Raw genomic sequence first — 21,869 nt, forward strand, 5'->3', positions numbered from 1 at the left:
TTATCAAATACATTTCCCCAAAAAATGCGACTTATACTCCAGTGCGACTTATATATGTTTTTTTCCTTCTTTATTATGCATTTTCGGCCGGTGCGACTTATACTCCGAAAAATACGGTGATTTTCGGTACAGTAAGAAAACAACAAAATATAAATTTTTGGGTTATTTATTTACCAAATTTGCAAAATCTTCCACCAAAAATATTTTTCTTAGTGGAATATTTGATGTGAAGTAATGGGAACCTTGGATAGGTCAATAATTCATAATAACATTAATTTTGATTCAATATTATGTTTTGAGCAATGACAGTTTGAAAGAAAGAAAAACAGCTTTGTTTTATTAGTCAACATTGCAACTTTTTCTAAATCACATTTAACCTTTTTATTTCACTTTTGTTATGTTTTTGTTTATTTTGATAGTATATTTAGAATGTGCCGTGGGCCTTTAAAACAATAGCTGTGGGCCGCAAATGGCCTCCGGGGCACACTTTTGACACCCCTGCTATAGATAATAAAAAAATAAATGTCATAAATCTATGGATAAAAAGCAGAGCCTGGCGACGCATGCGCGTTTATCATAACTCTCTCTCTCTCTCTGTCTCTGCCCCTCCCTCACCAATGCTGCTGCGCGCACAATTTGTTTTGTTTTTAACCCCTTCTTAACCCTGAACGTACATTGAAAATACATGCAATCCTAACTCAAAATGCCGGACATTTGAGGCATTTAAGAAACTCCGCCCTGACAGCTCCGCAAAAGAGGACATGTCCAGTGAAAAGAGGATGTATGGTCAGTCTATCGTAGCCCGTTAGCTGCTAGCATGCCGTGTGTTGTGCCTCGGTGTGCATTGTTTACACAACGTGCGTTACGCTACTTAATATGTTCGTGTGGAAACTCGTTCGGTACACCTCCGAACCGAACCGACACCCCCGTACCGAAACGGTTCAATACAAATACACGTACCGTTACACGCCTACTAGTTATATTGAATAAAAATTAGGGCTGTCAACGCTCATGCCTGTGATTAATAAAAATAAATGATTGTGTTATTAAATATGAATGAATATTAATCACAATCTGCTTAACCCGGAAGACGCGCACATTGTTACACGGTCTGTGATCACAATGAGAGGCAGTTAATTTTGCTTCAAAACGAAACTTTAGATAAAACTGAGGTCACTTTTTGGTATTGGACGACAGACGTTCTTATCATCGGCGCACATCAAGTTTAAAATACCATCTTAAAGCGAAACACGTATTTGAGGATAGCGCCGATAGCGTGACAACAAGCGGAGGAGAACGCTACGGTGGCGGTTCACCTACGTCAGAGGTAGGGAACCTCTGGCTCTCGAGCCCAGATGTGGCTCTTTTGATGACTGCATCTGGCTCTCAGGTACAGTCAAGAAAATAAGTCTTTGAACAAGCTGCTATTTTGCAAGTTCTCCCACTTAGAAATCATGGAGGGGTCTGAAATTTTCATGGTAGGTGCATGTCCACTGTATGAGAGATAACCTAAAAAGAAAAATCCAGAAATCTCAATCTATGATTTTTTAACAATTTATTTGTGTGATACAGGTGAAAATAAGTATTTGAACACCAACATTAATATTTGGTAGAGTAGCCTTTGTTTGCAATTACAGAGTTCAAACGTTTCCTGTAGTTCTTCACCAGGTTTGCACAGACTACAGGAGGGATTTTGGCCCACTCCTCCACACAGATCTTCTCTAGATCAGTCAGGTTTCTGGGCTGTCGCTGAGTAACACAGACTTTCAGCTCCCTCCAAAGATTTTCAATTGGATTTAGGTCTGGAGACTGGCTAGGCCACTCCAGAACCTTGATATGGTTCTTACAAAGCCACTTCTTGGTTTTCCTGGCTGTGTGCTTTGGGTCATTGTCATGTTGGAAGATCCAGCCACGACTCATCTTCAATGATCTGACTGAGGGAAGGAGGTTTTTGGCCAAAATCTCACAATACATGGCTGCAGTCATCCTCTCCTTAATACAGTACAGTCGTCCTGTCCCATGAGCAGAAAAACACCCCCAAAGCATGATGTTACCACCCCCATGCTTCACAGTAGGGATGGTGTTCTTGGGATGCTACCCATCATTCTTCTTCCTCCAAACACGCACAGTGGAATTATGACCAAAAAGGTCAATTTTGGTCTCATCTGTCCACAAAACTTTCTCCCATGACTCCTCTGGATCATCCAAATGGTCATTGGCAAACTTAAGACCGGCCTTAACATGTGCTGGTTTAAGCAGGGGAACCTTCCGTGCCATGCATGATTTCTAACCATGACGTCGGAAAAGGGTGGAGTGCCATCTCCGGGTTGGGGAGGAGATCTTGCCCCAAGTGGAGGAGTTCAAGTACCTCGGAGTCTTGTTCACGAGTGAGGGAAGAGTGGATCGTGAGATCGACAGGCGGATCGGTGCGGCATCTTCAGTAATGCAGACGCTGTATCGATCCGTTGTGGTGAAGAAGGAGCTGAGCCGTAAGGCAAAGCTCTCAATTTACCGGTCGATCTACGTTCCCATCCTCACCTATGGTCATGAGCTTTGGGTTATGACCGAAAGGACAAGATCACGGGTACAAGCGGCCGAAATGAGTTTCCTCTCCCTTAGAGATAGGGTGAGAAGCTCTGTCATCCGGGGGGAGCTCAAAGTAAAGCCGCTGCTCCTCCACATCGAGAGGAGCCAGATGAGGTGGTTCGGGCATCTGCTCAGGATGCCACCCAAGCGCCTCCCTAGGGAGGTGTTTAGGGCACGTCCGACCGGTAGGAGGCCGCGGGGAAGACCCAGGACACGTTGGGAAGACTATGTCTCCCGGCTGGCCTGGGAACGCCTCGGGGTCCCACAGGAAGAGCTGGACGAAGTGGCTGGGGAGAGGGAAGTCTGGGCTTCCCTGCTTAGGCTGCTGCCCCCGCGACCCGACCTCGGATAAGCGGAAGAAGATGGATGGATGGATGGACGTCTTAGTGTATTACCAACAGTGACCATGGAAAAAGTGGTCCCAGTTCTTTTCAGGTCATTGACCAAGTCCTGCCGTGTAGTCCTGGGCTGATTCCTCACCTTTATTAGCATCATTGAGACCCCACGAGGCGATATCTTGCATGGGGCTCCACTCCGATTGAGATTGACTGTCATGTTTAGCTTCTTCCATTTTCTAATGATTGCTCCAACAGTGGACCTTTTTTCACCAAGCTGCTTGGCAATTTCTCCGTAGCCCTTTCCATCGTTGTGGAGTTGTACAATTTTGTGTCTGGTGTCTTTGGACAGCTCTTTGCTCTTAGCCATGCTGAATGTTTGGGTCTTACTGATTGTATGGGGTAGACAGGTGTATTTATGCAGGTAACGACCTCACACAGGTGCATCTGATTCAGGATAATACAGTGGAGTGGAGGAGGACTTTTAAAGGCGGACTAACAGGTCTTTGAGGGTCAGAATTCTAGCTGATAGACAGGTGTTCAAATACTTATTTTCAGCTGTATCACACGAATAAATTGTTAAAAAATCATAGATTGTGATTTCTGGATTTTTCTTTTTAGGTTATATCTCATACAGTGGACATGCACCTACCGTGAAAATTTCAGAGACCTCCATGATTTCTAAGTGGGAGAACTTGAAAAATAGCAGGGTGTTCAAATACTTATTTTCTTGACTGTAAATCTTAGCTGACATTGCTTAACACGATAAGTAATGAATAATTCCGCTGGTAATCACAGTGTTAAAAATAACGTTCAAAATATAAAACATTGTCATGCATTTTATTAATCCATCCATTCGTTTTCTACCGCATCTGTTCAAGAAGTCGCATTAATGGTAAGAAGTATTTTATCTATTATTGGTTAGCTTCAGAATAACAATGTTATTAAAAAGAATAAGAGACTTATTGTGCTCTAAAAATGTTGGTCTTATTTAAAAATGCACGCATTTAGTTGTATACAGTGTTAAAAAATATTACATGGCTCTCACAGAAATACATTTTAAAATATTTGGCTTTCACGGCTCTCTCAGCCAAAAAGGTTCCCGACACCTGACCTACGTCAATGTTGCCAACAAAAGTAGCACAGTTAAGTTAAGCATATGTCTTTGCTAAACTGACAGCTACCGCATGTAAACTACTGAACATCTGTGAAGACCAAGTCCTGCAAGAGGATGTCATTCATATCACCGCAGCTGATCTGTCGTACAATACCATGGAGAGGGACAATTACAGCAAGGATGAACCAACTGTACCACACAAACAAGGGCATTAAGTTGCAACTACTGGCTAAAAGTAGGGGTGTAACGGTACGTGTATTTGTATTGAACCGTTTCAGTACGGGGGTTTCGGTTCGGTTCGGAGGTGTACCGAACGAGTTTCCACACGAACATATTAAGTAGCCGCCTCCGCTTCCTTCTGCCTCTGTTTCTGTCAGTCTTCTACACAGCACCCAGCATTGTCCCACCCACACAACCATCTGATTGGTTACAAACAGAGCGGTAACAGCCAATCAGCAGTGCGTATTCAGAGCGCATGTAGTCAGTGCTTAGCGTTTAGCAGGTAATCATCAGGCAGCGGACTCTCCCCAAATTATAATAAACACCTCCCAGTCAACTACTAGTAACATCACTATAAGCCCGTTGACCTTCTAAGAATATAAAAGGCAGTTCAGCTCGCTCACAGTCCTGGCTTGAGGTGAAGGCTAATTCGCTTTTAGTGTAACGTTAGCTCATTTTGCGGTGTGTGTGTGCATGTGTGTGCGTGTGTGTGTTACGGACAGCAAAGCCCTGTCTGTTATTTCACTTTACCTTTTTCTGTGTTGATTGAGCTGTGTTGAAGCAGCAAAAAAGGACATTATGTTAAATGAAGAGTTTCTGTCTCTGATAGTTGATATAATAATGTAACTGCATCATTAAGCCTACATGAACTCCATGGTGTTCAGGGATGAATAATCTCTCCTATTGCTATTGTACTATTTTTCCAGCTATAGTTACATTAATCATTAGTAATGGAGCAGCCTAGTTTTGAATGGCAGGGTCCCTGCTATCACATGTTGATAAAAATATAACATCTACATAATAAATCAACTACAGGCTACCCAAATGCTGTAATAAATTAAGCATGATGAGTTGACTTGAAACTGTTTAATGTTGCACTTTTTATATGTAGAAGAAAAGTTTTGTCATTTTATTTAATCTGAGCAACAACTTGAGGCAGTTTAATGTTGATTAATTAATTATTATAGTGTTCCCAATGTTAAAAGGATAAAGCCATTTTTATCAAATTTGGTAAATAAATAACCAAAAAATGTATATTTTGTTGTTTTCTTACTGTACCGAAAATGAACCAAACCGTGACTTCTAAACCGAGCTACGTACCGAACCAAAATTTTTGTGTACCGTTACACCCCTAATAGATAGCCAATGTTAGTAGCTTATCTCAGCCAAATCTTACATGGGGTGTAATTTACGTGCTCAAAGATGGAAGAGGCTGGGACATTATGGTTCCAACACTTTAGAAAGTTAGTTCCCTCTATTCAGCCGTGTAAACGTTGCAAACAGTCCCTTTAACTGTCAAATATGCTGTATATATCTCAACAATAAATACGATACTGCTGCTTCTAACTAATTTGAAGGGTCATACATTACATTATTAATAAAGTGTATAATGCTTACATACCTTTGTGCAGTGTAGGTGGAAGGTGAACAATGATCTGCTCCTCTATCGAGGGATGAACGGTCACTGCTCCTCCGACCTCCTCCATATTTAGCTTTTCCTCTTCTCCAACACCTCTGGCATCACCATGAGCACAATCAATTTGCTCCTCGTACTCTTCCCTGTTAGCCTGCAGAGCTCTGTCTATGTGGGGGCCGTTGAAATTGAGCAATCCTGAAAAATAAAAACAAAATGAGTGTTTTATCGCCAGGACGTGGCGGTAAGATTTATGATTGAACTATCTTCACCTCCAGCACACAATGTAACACAATGACAAGCTGTCGAGTAGCCATGACGAATAAACATAATGGGCCTGATCTACTAAGATCAGAGAATACCAGGCGCTAAACAGCATGTGCTATCTATAAAATAGCCTGTACTATTAGTGGGCGTGTTGCGTGCGATCTACTATCATTGAACATTCTTAACTCTTGCAGACCACCTTATTGAAATTAAGTTTTTACGTGTCTTTCAGCACTAAGACACTCGATCATTTACTGCACATTCATTAAATCCTGCTACAAACCCCGTTTCCATAGGAGTTGGGAAATTGTGTTGGATGTAAATATAAACGGAATACAATGATTTGCAAATCCTTTTCAACCCATATTCAATTGAATGCACTACAAAGACAACATATTTGATGTTCAAACTCATAAACTTTATTTCTTTTTTTGCAAATAATAATTAACTTAGAATTTCATGGCTGCAACACGTGCCAAAGTAGTTGGGAAAGGGCATGTTCACCACTGTGTTACATCACCTTTTCTTTTAACAGCACTCAATAAACGATTGGGAACTGAGGAAACTAATTGTTGAAGCTTTGAAAGTGGAATTCTTTACCATTCTTGTTTTATGTAGAGCTTCAGTCGTTCAACAGTCCGGGGTCTCCGCTGTCGTATTTTACGCTTCATAATGCGCCACACATTTTCGATGGGAGACAGGTCTGGACTGCAGGCGGTTCAGGAAAGTACCCGCACTCTTTTTTTACGAAGCCACGCTGTTGTAACACGTGCTGAATGTGGCTTGGCATTGTCTTGCTGAAATAAGCAGGGGCGTCCATGAAAAAGACGGCGCTTAGATGGCAGCATATGTTGTTTCAAAACCTGTATGTACCTTTCAGCATTAATGGTGCCTTCACAGATGTGTAAGTTACCCATGCCTTGGGCACTAATACACCCCCATACCATCACAGATGCTGGCTTTTGATCTTTGCGTCGATAACAGTCTGGATGGTTCGCTTCCCCTTTGGTCCGGATGACACGATGTCAAATATTTCCAAAAAACAATTTGAAATGTGGACTCGTCAGATCACATAACACTTTTCCACTTTGCATGAGTCCATCTTAGATGATCTCGGGCCCAGAGAAGCCGGCGCCGTTTCTGGATGTTGTTGATAAATGGCTTTTGCTTTGCATAGTAGAGCTTTAACTTGCACTTACAGATGTAGCGACCAACTGTATTTAGTGACAATGGTTTTCTGAAGTGTTCCTGAGCCCATGTGGTGATATCCTTTAGAGATTGATGTCGGTTTTGATACAGTGCCATCTGAGGGATCGAAGGTCACGGTCATTCAATGTTGGTTTCCGGCCATGCCGCTTACGTGGAGTAATTTCTCCAGATTCTCTGAACCTTTTGATGATATTATGGACCGTAGATGTTGAAATCCCTAAATTTCTTGCAATTGCACTTTGAGAAACGTTGTTCTTACACTGTTTGACTACTTGTTCACGCAGTTGTGGACAAAGGGGTGTACCTCGCCCCATCCTTTCTTGTGAAAGACTGAGTATTTTTTGGAAGCTGTTTTTACACCCAATCATGGCACCCACCTGTTCCCAATTAGCCTGCACACCTGTGGGATGTTCCAAATAAGTGTTTGATGAGCATTCCTCAACTTTATCAGTATTTATTGCCACCTTTCCCAACTTCTTTGTCACGTGTTGCTGGCATCAAATTCTAAAGTTAATGATTATTTGCAACAAAACAATTTTTTTTATCAGTTTGAACATCAAATATGTTGTCTTTGTAGCATATTCAACTGAATATGGGTTGTAAATGATTTGCAAATCATTGTATTCCGTTTATATTTAAATCAAACACAATTTCCCAACTCATATGGAAACGGGTTTTGTACTACCGGTGGCGTTTTGCTACGTCTTCAAACACGTAGGAGACATCTACCACTTTTTCTGGGCATTTTCAAAGCAGTCGTGCAGTGCATCTACATTTTTTGTGTGTGCTGAAGGTAAACTTATGAGAGCGAGTCTGCACTTACTGCGCTCAAGATGCAAAGAAAATGCACCCTTCAACAAGTGTTTTCATATAGGAGATATGTTGAAAATATATAATCTATGTGAAAAAATTAACACCCTTAAAAAAAACACTATAGGACACCAAAACACATCAATTGAATTTGTTTTGTTTTCTACCGCTTGTCCCTTTTGGGATCGCGGGGGTGTTGGAGCCTATCTCAGCTGCATCCGGGCAGTAGGCGGGGTACACCCTGGACAAGTCGCCACCTCATCACAGGGCCAACACAGATAGACAGACAACATTCACACTCACATTCACACACTAGGGCCAATTTAGTGTTGCCAATCAACCTACATTTTCTGAATTGCAATATAGACAAGGAAAACATTTTCGCACACTGGCGGTGCGTTCTGTGTGCGAGGCTGTAGATCACATCAACGAAGCGCATTTGTGCATCTGGAATGATCTAAATGCAACAAATGCACAATGAAATCGTTTTTGTTTTTTACATATTACAATAATATATTAAAATAAAATGCCAAGAGACACTAAAACACATCAATTGAATTTGTTTTAATCAGCCCCTTAGCATGCAGTTATAATATTATAAAATAATATTGCTGAATGTGTCTAATAACTTTATTTCTGACAGTCCAAATATGTTCTCACAGCCGTGTGCGTGCGTAACTCTCAGTTTGCACATACTTTTTAGACATGTTAAATACAATTCTAAAAATAGTGCTCGCACGACAGTAATCAGTGTTGATTAATCACATTGCACATTGTATATTATATTACAATGTTCTCATCCTAGTTTTGTGGGGCGTTCTGATAATCAGAATATATACTGCATATTCATGAAGATAGGGATGCTAAATTGATTGCGCTCCTTAAAGGGGAACATTATCACCAGACCTATATAAGCGTCAACATATACCTTGATGTTGCAGAAAAAAGACCGTATATTTTTTTAACCGATTTCCGAACTCTAAATGGGTGAATTTTGGCGAATTAAACGCCTTTCTATTATTCGCTCTCGGAGCGATGACGTCACATCGTGACGTCACATCGGGAAGCAATCCGCCATTTTCTCACTTTCGTCGGTGTGTTGTCGGAGGGTGTAACAACACGAACAGGGACGGATTCAAGTTGCACCAGTGGCCCAAAGATGCGAAAGTGGCAAGAAATTGGACGAAATTTGTTCAAAATACGAGGCTGTGGGGAAAGCCGACGAAATGGTCAGTCGTTTGTTCCACACACTTTACCGACGAAAGCTATGCTACGACAGAGATGGCAAGAATGTGTGGATATCCTGCGACACTCAAAGCAGATGCTGACATCAACTCCAAAACTGGACAGATCAGCTTTCAGGAAAAGAGAGCGGATGAGGGTATGTCTACAGAATATATTAATTGATGAAAACTTTATTCATTACTCGCGGTTTTACGTAAATTATTATACATAAACTGTGTTTACCAATAATTTAGCTTAAAAACATTTATTTTTTTCAATCATTCAAGTACATTCGGGTAGTCTTGTGTAATGCAGTATTTTGTGTCTATTTAGGTATGGTTAACCTGAGTGCTGAAATCGTGGAAAAATATATGTTCTTAGCGCGCCTGAAATGGGCTGTCTGCACTCTCAAAGTGCATGTTGTTGCCAAATGTATTTCATATGCTGTAAACCTAGTTCATAGTTGTTAGTTTCCTTTAATGCCAAACAAACACATACCAATCGTTGGTTAGAAGGCGATCGCCAAATTCGTCCTCGCTTTCTCCCGTGTCGCTGGCTGTCGTGTCGTTTTCGTCGGTTTCGCTTGCATACGGTTCAAACTGATATGGCTCAATACTTTCAGTTTCTTCTTCAATTTCGTTTTCGCTACCTGCCTCCACACTACAACCATCCGTTTCAATACATGCGTAATCTGTTGAATCGCTTAAGCCGCTGAAGTCCGAGTCTGAATCCGAGCTAATGTCGCTATAGCTTGCTGTTCTTTCCGCCATGTTTGTTTGTGTTGGCATCACTATGTGACGTCACAGGAAAATGGACGGGTGTATATAACGATGGTTAAAGTCAGGCACTTTGAAGGTTTTTTTAGGGATATTGCGTGATGGGTAAAATTTTGAAAAAAACTTTGAAAAATAAAATAAGCCACTGGGAACTGATTTTTAATGGTTTCAACCCTTCTGAAATTGTGATAATGTTCCCCTTTAATCTGCTCACTTAACAGATGTACCGTATTTTTCGGAGTATAAGCCGCACCGGAGTATAAGTCGCACCCGCCGAAAATACATAATAAAGAAGGAAAAAAAACATATATATAAGTCGCACTGGAGTACAAGTCGCATTTTTGGGGGAAATTGATTTGATAAAAACCCAACACCAAGAATAGACATTTGAAAGGCAATTTAAAATAAATCAAGAATAGTGAACAACAGGCTGAATAAGTGTACGTTATATGAAGCATAAATAACCAACTGGTATGTTAACGTAACATATTATGGTAAGAGTCATTCAAATAACTATAACATATAGAACATGCTATACGTTTACCAAACAATCTGTCACTCCTAATCGCTAAATCCCATGAAATCTTATACGTCTAGTCTCTACGTGAATGAGCTACATAATATTATTTGATATTTTACGGTAATGTGTTAATAATTTCACACATAAGTCGCTCCTTAGTATAAGTCGCACCCCCGGCCAAACTATGAAAAAAATTGCGACTTATAGTCCGAAAAATACGCTAATCCACCACGTTTAGTATATCAGCTTTGTGTGTGCTATCAAGTTTGCATGCGCTTTAGTACACGCAAACCTTTAGTAGATCAAGCCCAAAGTGTTGACTCTTACCATTCTTCTTTAGGAAGTGCAGAGCGTCATTATATCCTTGTTTACACATGGCTTTCATAACCTAGACACAAGAAAAATCATTCATTAAGTTCACTGGAGTTCATGCGAGTCAATCAATCAGCCCATGGAATGTGTATACATATTGAGCAGGGAAGGAGACATACCATTGGATCTGGTGGAAAAAGTGCCCGGGAAATTCTGTAAAGGTTGGTGAGAGTGAACTGGATGCTGGTGTTGGTGAAGCGGAGCTCGTGTATATTGGTGGAAGTGTCTCGCGGGCAGATGTCGCTCTCTCCAGAGAACGGGGACACGGTGATGGTGTTTTTCAGTTCGTAGTGAGGCAAGTTGTCAGAGATACCTCCGTCGACGTACCGCTGAATAGAAAAAAGGGAGTCACAGCTTGTACCTTACGACCAAATATGGTAATCACTGGACTAAATATATGGACATTTCCAGTGACGTGCAGTCACTAGAGGCAGGTGAGGCCCCGCCTCACCTGCCATCATGGAAAGAAAAAAAATGTAAAAAGAAAAAAATATATATTAAATTGTTAAATGTATCCAGTGATTATACTATGAAGTTATTTTCCATTTAACTTCACCAGTTTTAGATTATTTTTATTCAAAATCGCTGAATTTTCACATTTGCCGTTCAAATACTGAGAAGAGACGGTGCGGTGAACAGCAGCCAGTTGAGGCACGTCACTCAGTGCCTCAACATGGACGGACTCGGCTAACTGCTGGTCTGCTGTGCAGTGAGACCGTATTGCTATATGAACTATATTATACATTTCCATAGTTTAGTTAGCTGAGGTATATAATGTACAGTGTATTTTGTCAACAACTGTATGTGTGTAACGTATTTCTTGTGCTGAGCGATCATAAAACGGCTGCAAAAGACGCACTGGCTGAGGCTCGCCTCCTGCACCCCCGCCATAGAATGCATGGCAACCCCTAACGGGAGTGTTATATCAACTAAAGCCCACACTTAAACTTTCCACGTGTAAGATTGAATCTATTTAATAAAGTTATTTCATAAGAAGCCAAAAAGTGCAAAAACAATAATGTTGGTGTTGGAGGAGTTGTGAATGACTGCAGGGACACAACATTAGGTACACCTGCAGACTGCAGGTGTACCTAATTCACAACTCCTCCAACACGAACATTATTGTTTTTGCACTTTTTGGCTTCTTATTAAATAACTTTTGTAACCTATTTTAATGGGCTTTCCTCTTTGTGATGTTAAGTTCCTGTTATACAGTATATGCCTTGAGCTCTTATTTTGAAGGCGCTAAGAGCGGAAGTGATGTCACGTTGCGGAGGTTTTTGAAAGAAGGTAAATAAAGTGGTCCTCGTGTAAACTGGAGCCTCCGTGTTTGTTATTTTGTAGTTTCATACAGTATAGGCGACATTTATAAACCCTCGGTTACACTTTTTTAAATAGATTCAATCTTGCACGTGGGAAGTTGAAGTGAGGGCTTTAGTTGATATAACACTCCCATCAAGGGGTTCATTAATCCAGCACAACAGCGGCGCAGTTATAAGTAAAGGTAAGACCATAATAACGTTTTTTTATTAAAATGTGCTTTTTTGTGTGCTACAGTTTGTATGTGTAAAGTTAAAGTTAAGTTAAAGTACCAATGATTGTCACACACACACTAGGTGTGGTGAAATTTGTCCTCTGCATTTGACCCATCCCCTTGTTCACCTCCTGGGAGGTGAGGGGAGCAGTGGGCAGCAGCGGCGCCGCGCCCGGGAATAATTTTTGGTGATTTAACCCCCAATTCCAACCCTTGATGCTGAGTGCCAAGCAGGGAAGAATGCTGGTATGAGCTTTTAAACATAACCCGTTAACTGCTGCCAATCAAATGGTGAATAAGATACTCTTTAGGGTTCATATGTTTGTAAATCTGACTGTGATGAAGTCAGTGCCTCACCAGCCATCAACCTCACCGCACGTCACTGGACATTTAACAGAACCCTCAAACACTACCATGTTGTCTGTGCTTATATATTTCTGACATATACTTTACATGATAGCGCTGTTATTAAACCTCAAAGTTTAACCCCATAAATCGTTGTCGTATGTGTTCTACAAAACACCCATTGTAACTTTCGGGTGTTTCATCGTATCACCACAAAATTTGGTACACACATTTGGGGGAATGAAAATCACATGTCTGTCAAATTTGAGGCGCTAATTGGTGGGAAAGCACAGCTGTCTTTAACCAAAACATCAATATAGACCAGACCTGGGCATTCGGCGGCCCGCGGGCCACATCCGGCCCTTTGTGCGTCCCCGTCCGGCCCACGTGAGGCCAATCATAAATTACAAAATACATTTAAAAAGTATCTACGTCAAGTGTGCAATACAACGGTGCTGCTTTTGTTTTGAAAAGCGTTATTTGTATTACTTCCATGTGGACGTATGCGCGATTGAGAGTGAATGTGAACAGCGGCAATCACAAATTACTAAATAAATTTAAAAAAAACATCTATGTCGTGCGTGCAGTACAACTGTGCTGCTTTTATTTTGAAAAGTGTTATTTATGGGCGTATGTCCGTGTGTAACCTGTGAGTGAAGATGCACAGCGACAAGTGATGCCCGGTTATCCCCGAGACGCTAAAAAGAGAAAAGTTGATGACGAATGCCGTGTTTTCAACAAGAAATGGACTGCCAAGTATTTCTTTACATAAATTAAAGGTAAAGCCGTGTGCTTAATTTGTGGTACACAGGTTGCTGTGTTTAAAGAATATAATTCGAATCACCACTACACGACGAAGCACGAGGAAAAATACTGGAATCTGTCTGATGAAGCGCGCGCAAGGGAGGCTGATGCGTTGATGGTAAAACTGCAAACCCAACAAGGACTTTTTGCCAAATTTCACACCCCCAGAGATGCAGCCATCAGGACAAGTTTCGTCATTTCTCACAAAATCGCCAGAAAACGTAAGGCGTTTTCTGACGGAGAGTTTATTAAGGAGTGCTTATTGGACTCTGTTGCGCTGATATGCCCGGAGAAGAGGAGCGCATTTGAGAACGTGTCACTCTCCCGACGCACTGTAACGAGACGGGTTGAGACCATCGCTGGAAACTTGGAGCTTCAGCTGAAGAACCGAACGGTCGACTTTGACTGTTTTTCGCTGGCTTTGGATGAGAGCTGCGATGTACGTGACACCGCCCAGCTGCTCATCTTCTTACGTAGGATAACTGCAGACTTTCAAATCACAGAGGCGCTGGCAGCCATGCAGTCAATTAAAAGGGACAACCACAGGTAATGACTTGTTCACATAGGTCAGGGGTTGGCAACCTTTACCAGTCAAAGAGCCATTTTGACCAGTTTCACAAATTAAAGAAAACAATGGGAGCCACAAAATTCTTTTGAAATTTAAAATGAAATAACACTGCATACAAAGTTTTTTTTTTGCTTTGTGCTATGTATAAACCAAGGGTCTCAAACACGCGGCCCACACCTTAAAATGAAAATTGAATGTTAGCGCGGCCAGCGGGTTTTATATGAATGGCGTTTAACAGCGTCATACTTGTCAACCTTCCCGATTTTTACGGCAGACTACGAATTTCAGGGCAGCTATTCTCTCGAACGTGCCGTGATGGTACAGCGTTTAGCGCCCACTATAACCAGCGTGCCGGCCCAGCCACACGTTGTGTGGGGCTTCTACTTGCTCACGTAAGTGACAGCAAGGCATACTTGGTCAACAACCACAAAGGTTACATTGACGGTGGCGGTATAAAAAACTTAAAACACTCTTACTAATAATGCACCACACTGTGAACCCACACCAAACAAGAATGACAAACACATTTCGGGAGAACATCTGCACCGTAACACGACATAAACACAACAGAACAAATACCCAGAATCCCAAGCAGCCCTAACTCTTCCGGGCTACATTATACACCCCCGCTACCAAACCCCGCCCACCTCAACCGATGCACAGGGGGGTGGGGGGGTGGGGGGAAATTGATGTGTGAGGGAGCAGGGTTGGGGTGGGGCGGGGTTTGGTGGTAGCAGGGGTGTATAATGTAGCCCGGAAGAGTCAGGGCTGCATGGGATTCTGGGTATTTGTTCTGTTGTGTTTATGTTGTGTTTGTCATTCTTGTTTGGTTTTGGTTCAAAGTGTGGCACATTATTAGTAAGAGTGTTAAAGTTGTTTTATATGGCCACCGCCAGTGTAACCTGTGTGGCTGTTGACCAAGTATGCCTTGCTGTCACGTACGTGTGCAAGCAGAAGATGCACATAACAAGAAACTGGGCTGGCACGCTGTTTATACAGATTGTAGAGGGTGCTAAATGCTGTAACATCATGGCACGCCCTTAATATTATTATAAGGGTGAAAATCAGAGAATATTAATCCCGGGAGTTTTCTGCGAGAGGCACTGAAATCCAGAAGTCTCCCGGGAAAATCGGGGGGGTCGGCAAGTATGCAGCTGAGCCGCATCAGAGTGATCAAAGAGCCGCATGCGGCTCCGGAGCCGCGGATTGCCGACCCCTGACATAGGTAAATGCGCGTTTGGACATGTTAGGACTGAAATGGGACAAGCTGGCAGGTGTGACAACAGATGGTTGTCCAAATCTGACGGGGAAAAATGTTGGACTTTTAAAAGAGGATGCAGGATAAAGTGACAGAAATTGACATTTTTGCATTGTATTATACATCAAGAAGTGTTGTGTAAGACAGTGTTAAAAATAAAACCATCAAAAGCAATCTGCTTTTGTATAAAGTTAAATTAGGTTAAATGAAATTATTATTATTTATCTTACGGTATATCAAAAATAATTTGAGCAAAATTTAATTGAATTATTGTCGGTGTGGCCCTCCAGCAGTGCTCAGGTTGCTCATGCGGCCCCAGGTAAAAATTAATTGCCCACCCCTGCTATAGACCATGGTCAAGGAGCGCAGGGGAGACGTTCCCTAGCAGGCCCGATATATTGTCGGGGGTAACACCCTCCATTCTACTCGGCAGTGGGTCCCTACAGTTCCGCTCTTTGGTCAGAATGACGAGGCCGTCGTTTTGTTACAACTCTTTATTTATGTTTTCCACTAAGCCGGACATCCACCATGCTATTAACACTCCTGAACATGCTACCGCTACCTCTCCTAACTTGCCCACTCACTTACACATGTCACTCACACCACACACCGCTTTCTTAAGGAAGCCAGAGATGAAATTGAGAGCCACAGTATTAAATGACATTGAAACTAACGTGCACAATTCTAAGTTTGTTGGCATTATTTGCAATGAAAGTGTAGATGTGGCGGTTTTTTAACGACTGATGATCTACATACAGGTGAGGATAATCAATTCTATTTGTCATATATATGCCCTGGCACACCATTATCATCATTTCATAACCGAAGCAAATAACTTTTTACACTTTTATACTGAAATAAATACACCTACAATCTATTAAATAAAAATAAAGGAAAAAAATGCCGGCAGCGGTAAAGTTTAGATCAGGGGTCTCAGACACGTGGCCCGAGACGTTATTTTGCGGCCCCCACCTTAATATGAAAATTTAATGTTAGTGCGGCCCGAGAGTTTTATATGAATGGCTTGACAGCATCATACTGCCAACCCTCCCGATTTTTCCGGGAGACTCCCAAATTTCAGGGCAACCATTCTCTCGAATTTCTGCCGATTTTCACCCAAACAAGTGCCATGATGGCACTGCCTTTAGTGCCCTCTACAACCTGTACAAACAGCGTGCCGGCTTAGTCGCATGTTGTATTTGGCTTTTGTACACACACGTAAGTGACTGCAAGACAAACTTGGTCAACAGCCATACAGGTCACACTGAGGGTGGCCATATAAACAACTTTAACACTGTTACAAATATGCGCCACACTGTGAACCCACACCAAACAAGAATGACAAACACATTTCGAGAGAACATCCGCACCGTAACACAACATAAACACAACAGAACAAATACCCAGAATCTATGCCACGCACAAAATCAAATAAAAAAATAAGCGCATAACAATTTTCGACACACGGACACGACAGAGACAACAGTTTTCGTCATCATTGTTCAAATATTGTGACGTCTGTCGAGACGCTTATCTCCATTCGGTGCCACACGTCCACACCATCAAAATGCCGAGGCAGGCAAACATTTCCACATCAACACCGTATGAAAAAATTAGTGATTTTTTTAGTTGTGATTTTCTTCTCTGCATGAAAGTTTAAAAGTAGCATATATGAATGCAGTATGAAGAAGAATGTTTTAATGTAGACATGCAAGCCTTGAAAGAACATTTTGAAAATCAAGACTACATTTCCTGCAAATGGGTGCATTTCTACCCTATATTTTAACTTTAGATTTATTCTCATATCAAACTCTTCTGGCTGTCTTTTTGACACTTACATCCGGCGCCCCCCTCCACACCCTGGATTATAAATAATGTAAATAATTCAATGTGATTATCTTGTGTGATGACTGTATTATGATGATAGTATATATCTGATAGTATATATCTGTATCATGAATCTGTATCATGAATCAATTTAAGTGGACCCCGACTTAAACAAGTTGAAAAACGTATTCGGGTGTTACCATTTAGTGGTCAATTGTACGGAATATGTACTTCACTGTGCAACCTACTAATAAAAGTGTCAATCAATCAATCAATCAAAACACATAGAATCATCATACTGCTGTGATTATATGCATCAAGTGTTCATTCAAGGCTAAGGCAAAATATCGAGATATATATCGTGTATCGCAATATGGCCTTAAAATATCGCAATATTAAAAAAAGGCCATATCGCCCAGCCCTAGTTCAATGATGCCATTTCTGTTTGTCATGTATAATTTTGTCTATTTTGTGTTTATCCTTGAATAAACAGGTCAGTTTCTTGTTACCAACCATTGTGTATTATTCAAACTCACCTAATTCAGCTGGCTAGTTGTTATCAAGAGTACTAAAACCCTTTTCAACATGATTCTGACAACTAAGTAGGCTAAATAACTTTAAACTTTAATACATGCTCGGATAGGCCAGTATCGGTCAGTATCGGTATCGGTCAGTATCGGTAATGCAAAAACAATATTGGTATCGGATCGGAAGTGCAAAAACCTGGATCGGGACATCCCTACTCTCAAGTTTCTAGCTGGCTGCCCTACCATCTGAACCACATGGACGCATATATGGTAGGTAGCATGTCTTCCAGATAATTTTCAACACAAGCCATAGGTACAGTCAGATCAATCGAGGTCAGGTGTTCCTTCTTAGATCTTATTCAGGCAAAAGTTGTCCCGATTGTTCGGCTATCTATTGATTTTTAAATACATCAACTCTAAAAAGGCTGAGGTAGAGGAGGTTAAAGGTCATATGAGAGGATATTTTTGTCAGCAAACTTTTAGCGCACTACTTAATATTGTTTTTCAGTTAAGTGCACCACACGCTCAAATCATGCTTTGATTTTAATAAACAATTAGGCAGTTACTTAATAAAAAGTGATTTCATGTTGGTTTAAAGCATTTCTTTTTGATAATGTTTTTATTAAAAATGTTATGTCAGCTGATGGGATCACAGCCTTTTGAAATGAGACACAACAGGTACAGTAGGCGAGTACAGAACAACCCGTAAGTCTGAGCCAACATGCTCCCATCTGGCATTGCCACTCTAAAATGTTGGTCACAAGCTCTGTGTACACACAAGCACGCGCAAGCGCTCGGAAATCCATCACAAAGGCCACAGAGGGAGGGGGTGCGGGAGGCTGCTATTGCTTCATGACATTTCACAGAAAACCTCTCGAAAAGACATGTCCGGAGAAAAGTAGAATTTCAACTTTGCCCATTAAGGAGAAACTACAGCACATATATTACTCACAACAGCAACTTTCCTGAGCATAAAAGGGCATACCTGCCAACTTTTGAAATCAGAAAAACCTAGTAGCCACGGTCCAGGGGCCGCAGGCCCCGGTAGGTCCAGGACAAAGTCGCAAAATGATTATTAGCATTCAGACAGGTTAAAATGTTGCTAAAACCATCACTTTTCTATCAGTCACAGTGACTTTTCAAAACAAAAATATTACAGCAAAAATCATATAGGTTGATTGACATGTTTATTCTGTAAGATAACTTCAATAGTTTGAAATTATTTTGACAGTTAATGCCAGTTATCCTGTCAACCTTTCACAAGACTTCAATTTGTTCATTGAAAGTATAAACAGTATAAACACTTTTTACAGTAAACAAATGGTAAAACAGTACTAAACAATTCCATTAAAAAAAAAATTGGTGTCATTATTAACTTTCTGTCCAAGCTTGTATAATCTACTGCCTTGTTCAATTGTAAAAAATATTCTGTGCCTAAAATTCAAATTTCTATCACAATGATCATACTGTAAACATGGCAAGCTAACTTCATTAAAATTAATAGTCCTGTCAATAGCATGGAATTACAATTCAAATGTAGTTTTTTTGTAAGCCTTTCAAAAGAATTCAAAATATGAAAAATTAATGAAAATTAATTTAAGCCATCAGACACTTGAAAAGTGGCACATCACATCTCTAATTTAATCATTTTAACTTTTCAACAGAAATAGCACTGCAAAAATATTAAGGACATACTTCTGTATTTTGGTAGTTATGCTGTCAACATTTCACAAGATTTCTTCAACTTGGACTTGAAAGCATAAATAGTATAAACACTTTTAACAGTATAACAGTACTAAACAATTCCAATAGATAACATTGGTGTCATTACCTTTTTGTGGCTAAAATCCAACGGCAACGGCATTAGCAACGGCATTAGACTTGTGTTTTTTTGTCCCAACGTGGTCTTTTACATCGCTAATTCCTCCGTGTCCGATCGAAAAATCTTGTCTGCACAAGGTGCAATTCGCGTAGTTTTCACCCTTTTTGGAACGGATAATTATTCCCAGATAGGCTTTTGAATATTCTTCACGGAATAACTGCAGTTTTCTTTTCGGTTTAAGACTCGTTTGCGATTTTTCTCCGGCTGATTCCATGATCGTTCGCTCGTTTGGAAACAAACGGTGCCTCGTGCTTGGCAGCGGTGCTATAAATAGCCTCGCGCATGGCATTCGGAATGGCTCGATAGGAAGTTACGGGAAGCAGTGTCGATTGTCATTGTTGTTACGCGATTTCGTGAATAAAACTTTTAAAAAAATGTTTTTTTTTAATTAATGAAAAACCGTATTTTTTATCACTGCAACCGTAACCCGGAATAGGTTGATGAAAACCGTACTAATTACGGGAAAACCGGAGTAGTTGGCAGGTATGAAAGGGCTTTGTGGAACAGCTCAAAATGAACAACAACAACAACGACAGGAAACACAGTACTAATCAAACGTTCTGTAGACTCACCACTCCTTGCAGGGTGGGAGGAATAAGGCCACAATACACTGGGATGTAGGCACTGCAAACACATGCCTAGGGAACAAAATGGTCTTTATAACATCATAAGCGTAGAGGATCTTTATTGATAGACACACCTGCACAATCTCCTCCTTGTTGTTGAAGTGAGACACCAAGACATTTTCTCCGTCCGTTACTCTGGTCAGAGAGATCCCAAGCCTCCCGTTGGCCAGATGGTGAGAGTCCACCGGCAGTGTGCGCCGCAACATGAAGCGTACGATCTTCACCAGGTTGAAGGAAGGGTGCATGGGTCCAAGGAATCGCTTTCTTGCTTCTTTGGCAACCTCGATGATACTGGCACCAGCCTCTCCTGTAATATATGTATGAAAAGTTGCAAACATTGTATGCAAAACGGTTTATTGCTTTACAACATGGGTGTCAAACTCTGGCCCGCGGGCCATATTTGGCCCGCCGTGTAATTTCACTTGGCCCTTGAGGCGATATCAAATTAACACTAGAACTGGCCCGCCGAATATATACAGCGGTGGTGCCGCGGTAACATCGCATTCACCGCTAATTCTCATACTTGCCAACCCTCCCGGGAGACTCCCAAATTTCAGTGCCCCTCCCGAAAATCGCCACGTCCGCTTTTCATCCAGTCCAACAAGTACTGGCCCAGTCACACAACAGAACAAATACCCAGAACCTTTGCAGCACTAACTCTTCCGGAACGCTACAAGGTGTGTGTGTGTGTGGGGTGTGTGTAGCGTCCCGGAAGAGTTAGTGCTGCAAAGGGTTCTGGGTATTTGTTCTGTTGTGTTTATGTTGTGTTACGGTGCGGCTGTTCTCCCGAAATTTGTTTGTCATTCTTGTTTAGTGTGGATTCACAGTGTGGCGTATATTTCTAACAGTGTTAAAGTTGTTTATACGGCCACCCTCAGTGTAGCCTGTATCACTGTTGATCAAGTATGCATTGCATTCACGTGTGTGTGCATACAGAAGCCGCACATATCTTGTGACTGGGCCAGCACGTTGTTAGAATGGATGAAAACCGGACGTGACGACAGCTCGTAGAGGACGTTAAAGGCAGTGCCTTTAAGGCACGCCCCCAAGACTGTGGTCCGGGTGGACTACGAGATATACAGGTAAAAGCCAGTAAATTAGAATATTTTGAAAAACTTGATTTATTTCAGTAATTGCATTCAAAAGGTGTAACTTGTACATTATATTTATTCATTGCACACAGACTGATGCATTCAAATGTTTATTTCATTTAATTTTGATGATTTGAAGTGGCAACAAATGAAAATCCAAAATTCCGTGTGTCACAAAATTAGAATATTACTTAAGGCTAATACAAAAAAGGGATTTTTAGATATGTTGGCCAACTGAAAAGTATGAAAATGAAAAATATGAGCATGTACAGTACTCAATACTTGGTTGGAGCTCCTTTTGCCTCAATTACTGCGTTAATGCGGCGTGGCATGGAGTCGATGAGTTTCTGGCACTGCTCAGGTGTTATGAGAGCCCAGGTTGCTCTGATAGTGGCCTTCAACTCTTCTGCGTTTTTGGGTCTGGCATTGTGCATCTTCCTTTTCACAATACCCCACAGATTTTCTATGGGGCTAAGGTCAGGGGAGTTGGCGGGCCAATTTAGAACAGAAATACCATGGTCCGTAAACCAGGCACGGGTAGATTTTGCGCTGTGTGCA

The 21,869-nt window shown here is 41.3% G+C and overlaps 1 protein-coding gene across 1 annotated transcript in view; it reads right to left on the reverse strand.

The window, feature by feature from the left end:
* The window catches only part of pnpla2 (patatin-like phospholipase domain containing 2), a 43,251-nt gene that overhangs the window by 10,073 nt on the left and 11,309 nt on the right, over positions 1-21,869 (reverse strand). Inside the window, exons 2-6 of the mRNA XM_061969528.1 lie at positions 20,295-20,527; positions 20,167-20,232; positions 10,969-11,178; positions 10,805-10,865; positions 5,660-5,869 (exon numbers count right to left, since the gene is read on the reverse strand). Coding sequence (XP_061825512.1) covers positions 5,660-5,869; positions 10,805-10,865; positions 10,969-11,178; positions 20,167-20,232; positions 20,295-20,527 — 780 coding nt within the window. The remainder of the gene's footprint in view (positions 1-5,659; positions 5,870-10,804; positions 10,866-10,968; positions 11,179-20,166; positions 20,233-20,294; positions 20,528-21,869) is intronic.

The sequence above is a fragment of the Nerophis lumbriciformis genome, linkage group LG10 (assembly GCF_033978685.3).
Source record: "Nerophis lumbriciformis linkage group LG10, RoL_Nlum_v2.1, whole genome shotgun sequence".
Lineage (NCBI taxonomy): Eukaryota > Metazoa > Chordata > Actinopteri > Syngnathiformes > Syngnathidae > Nerophis > Nerophis lumbriciformis.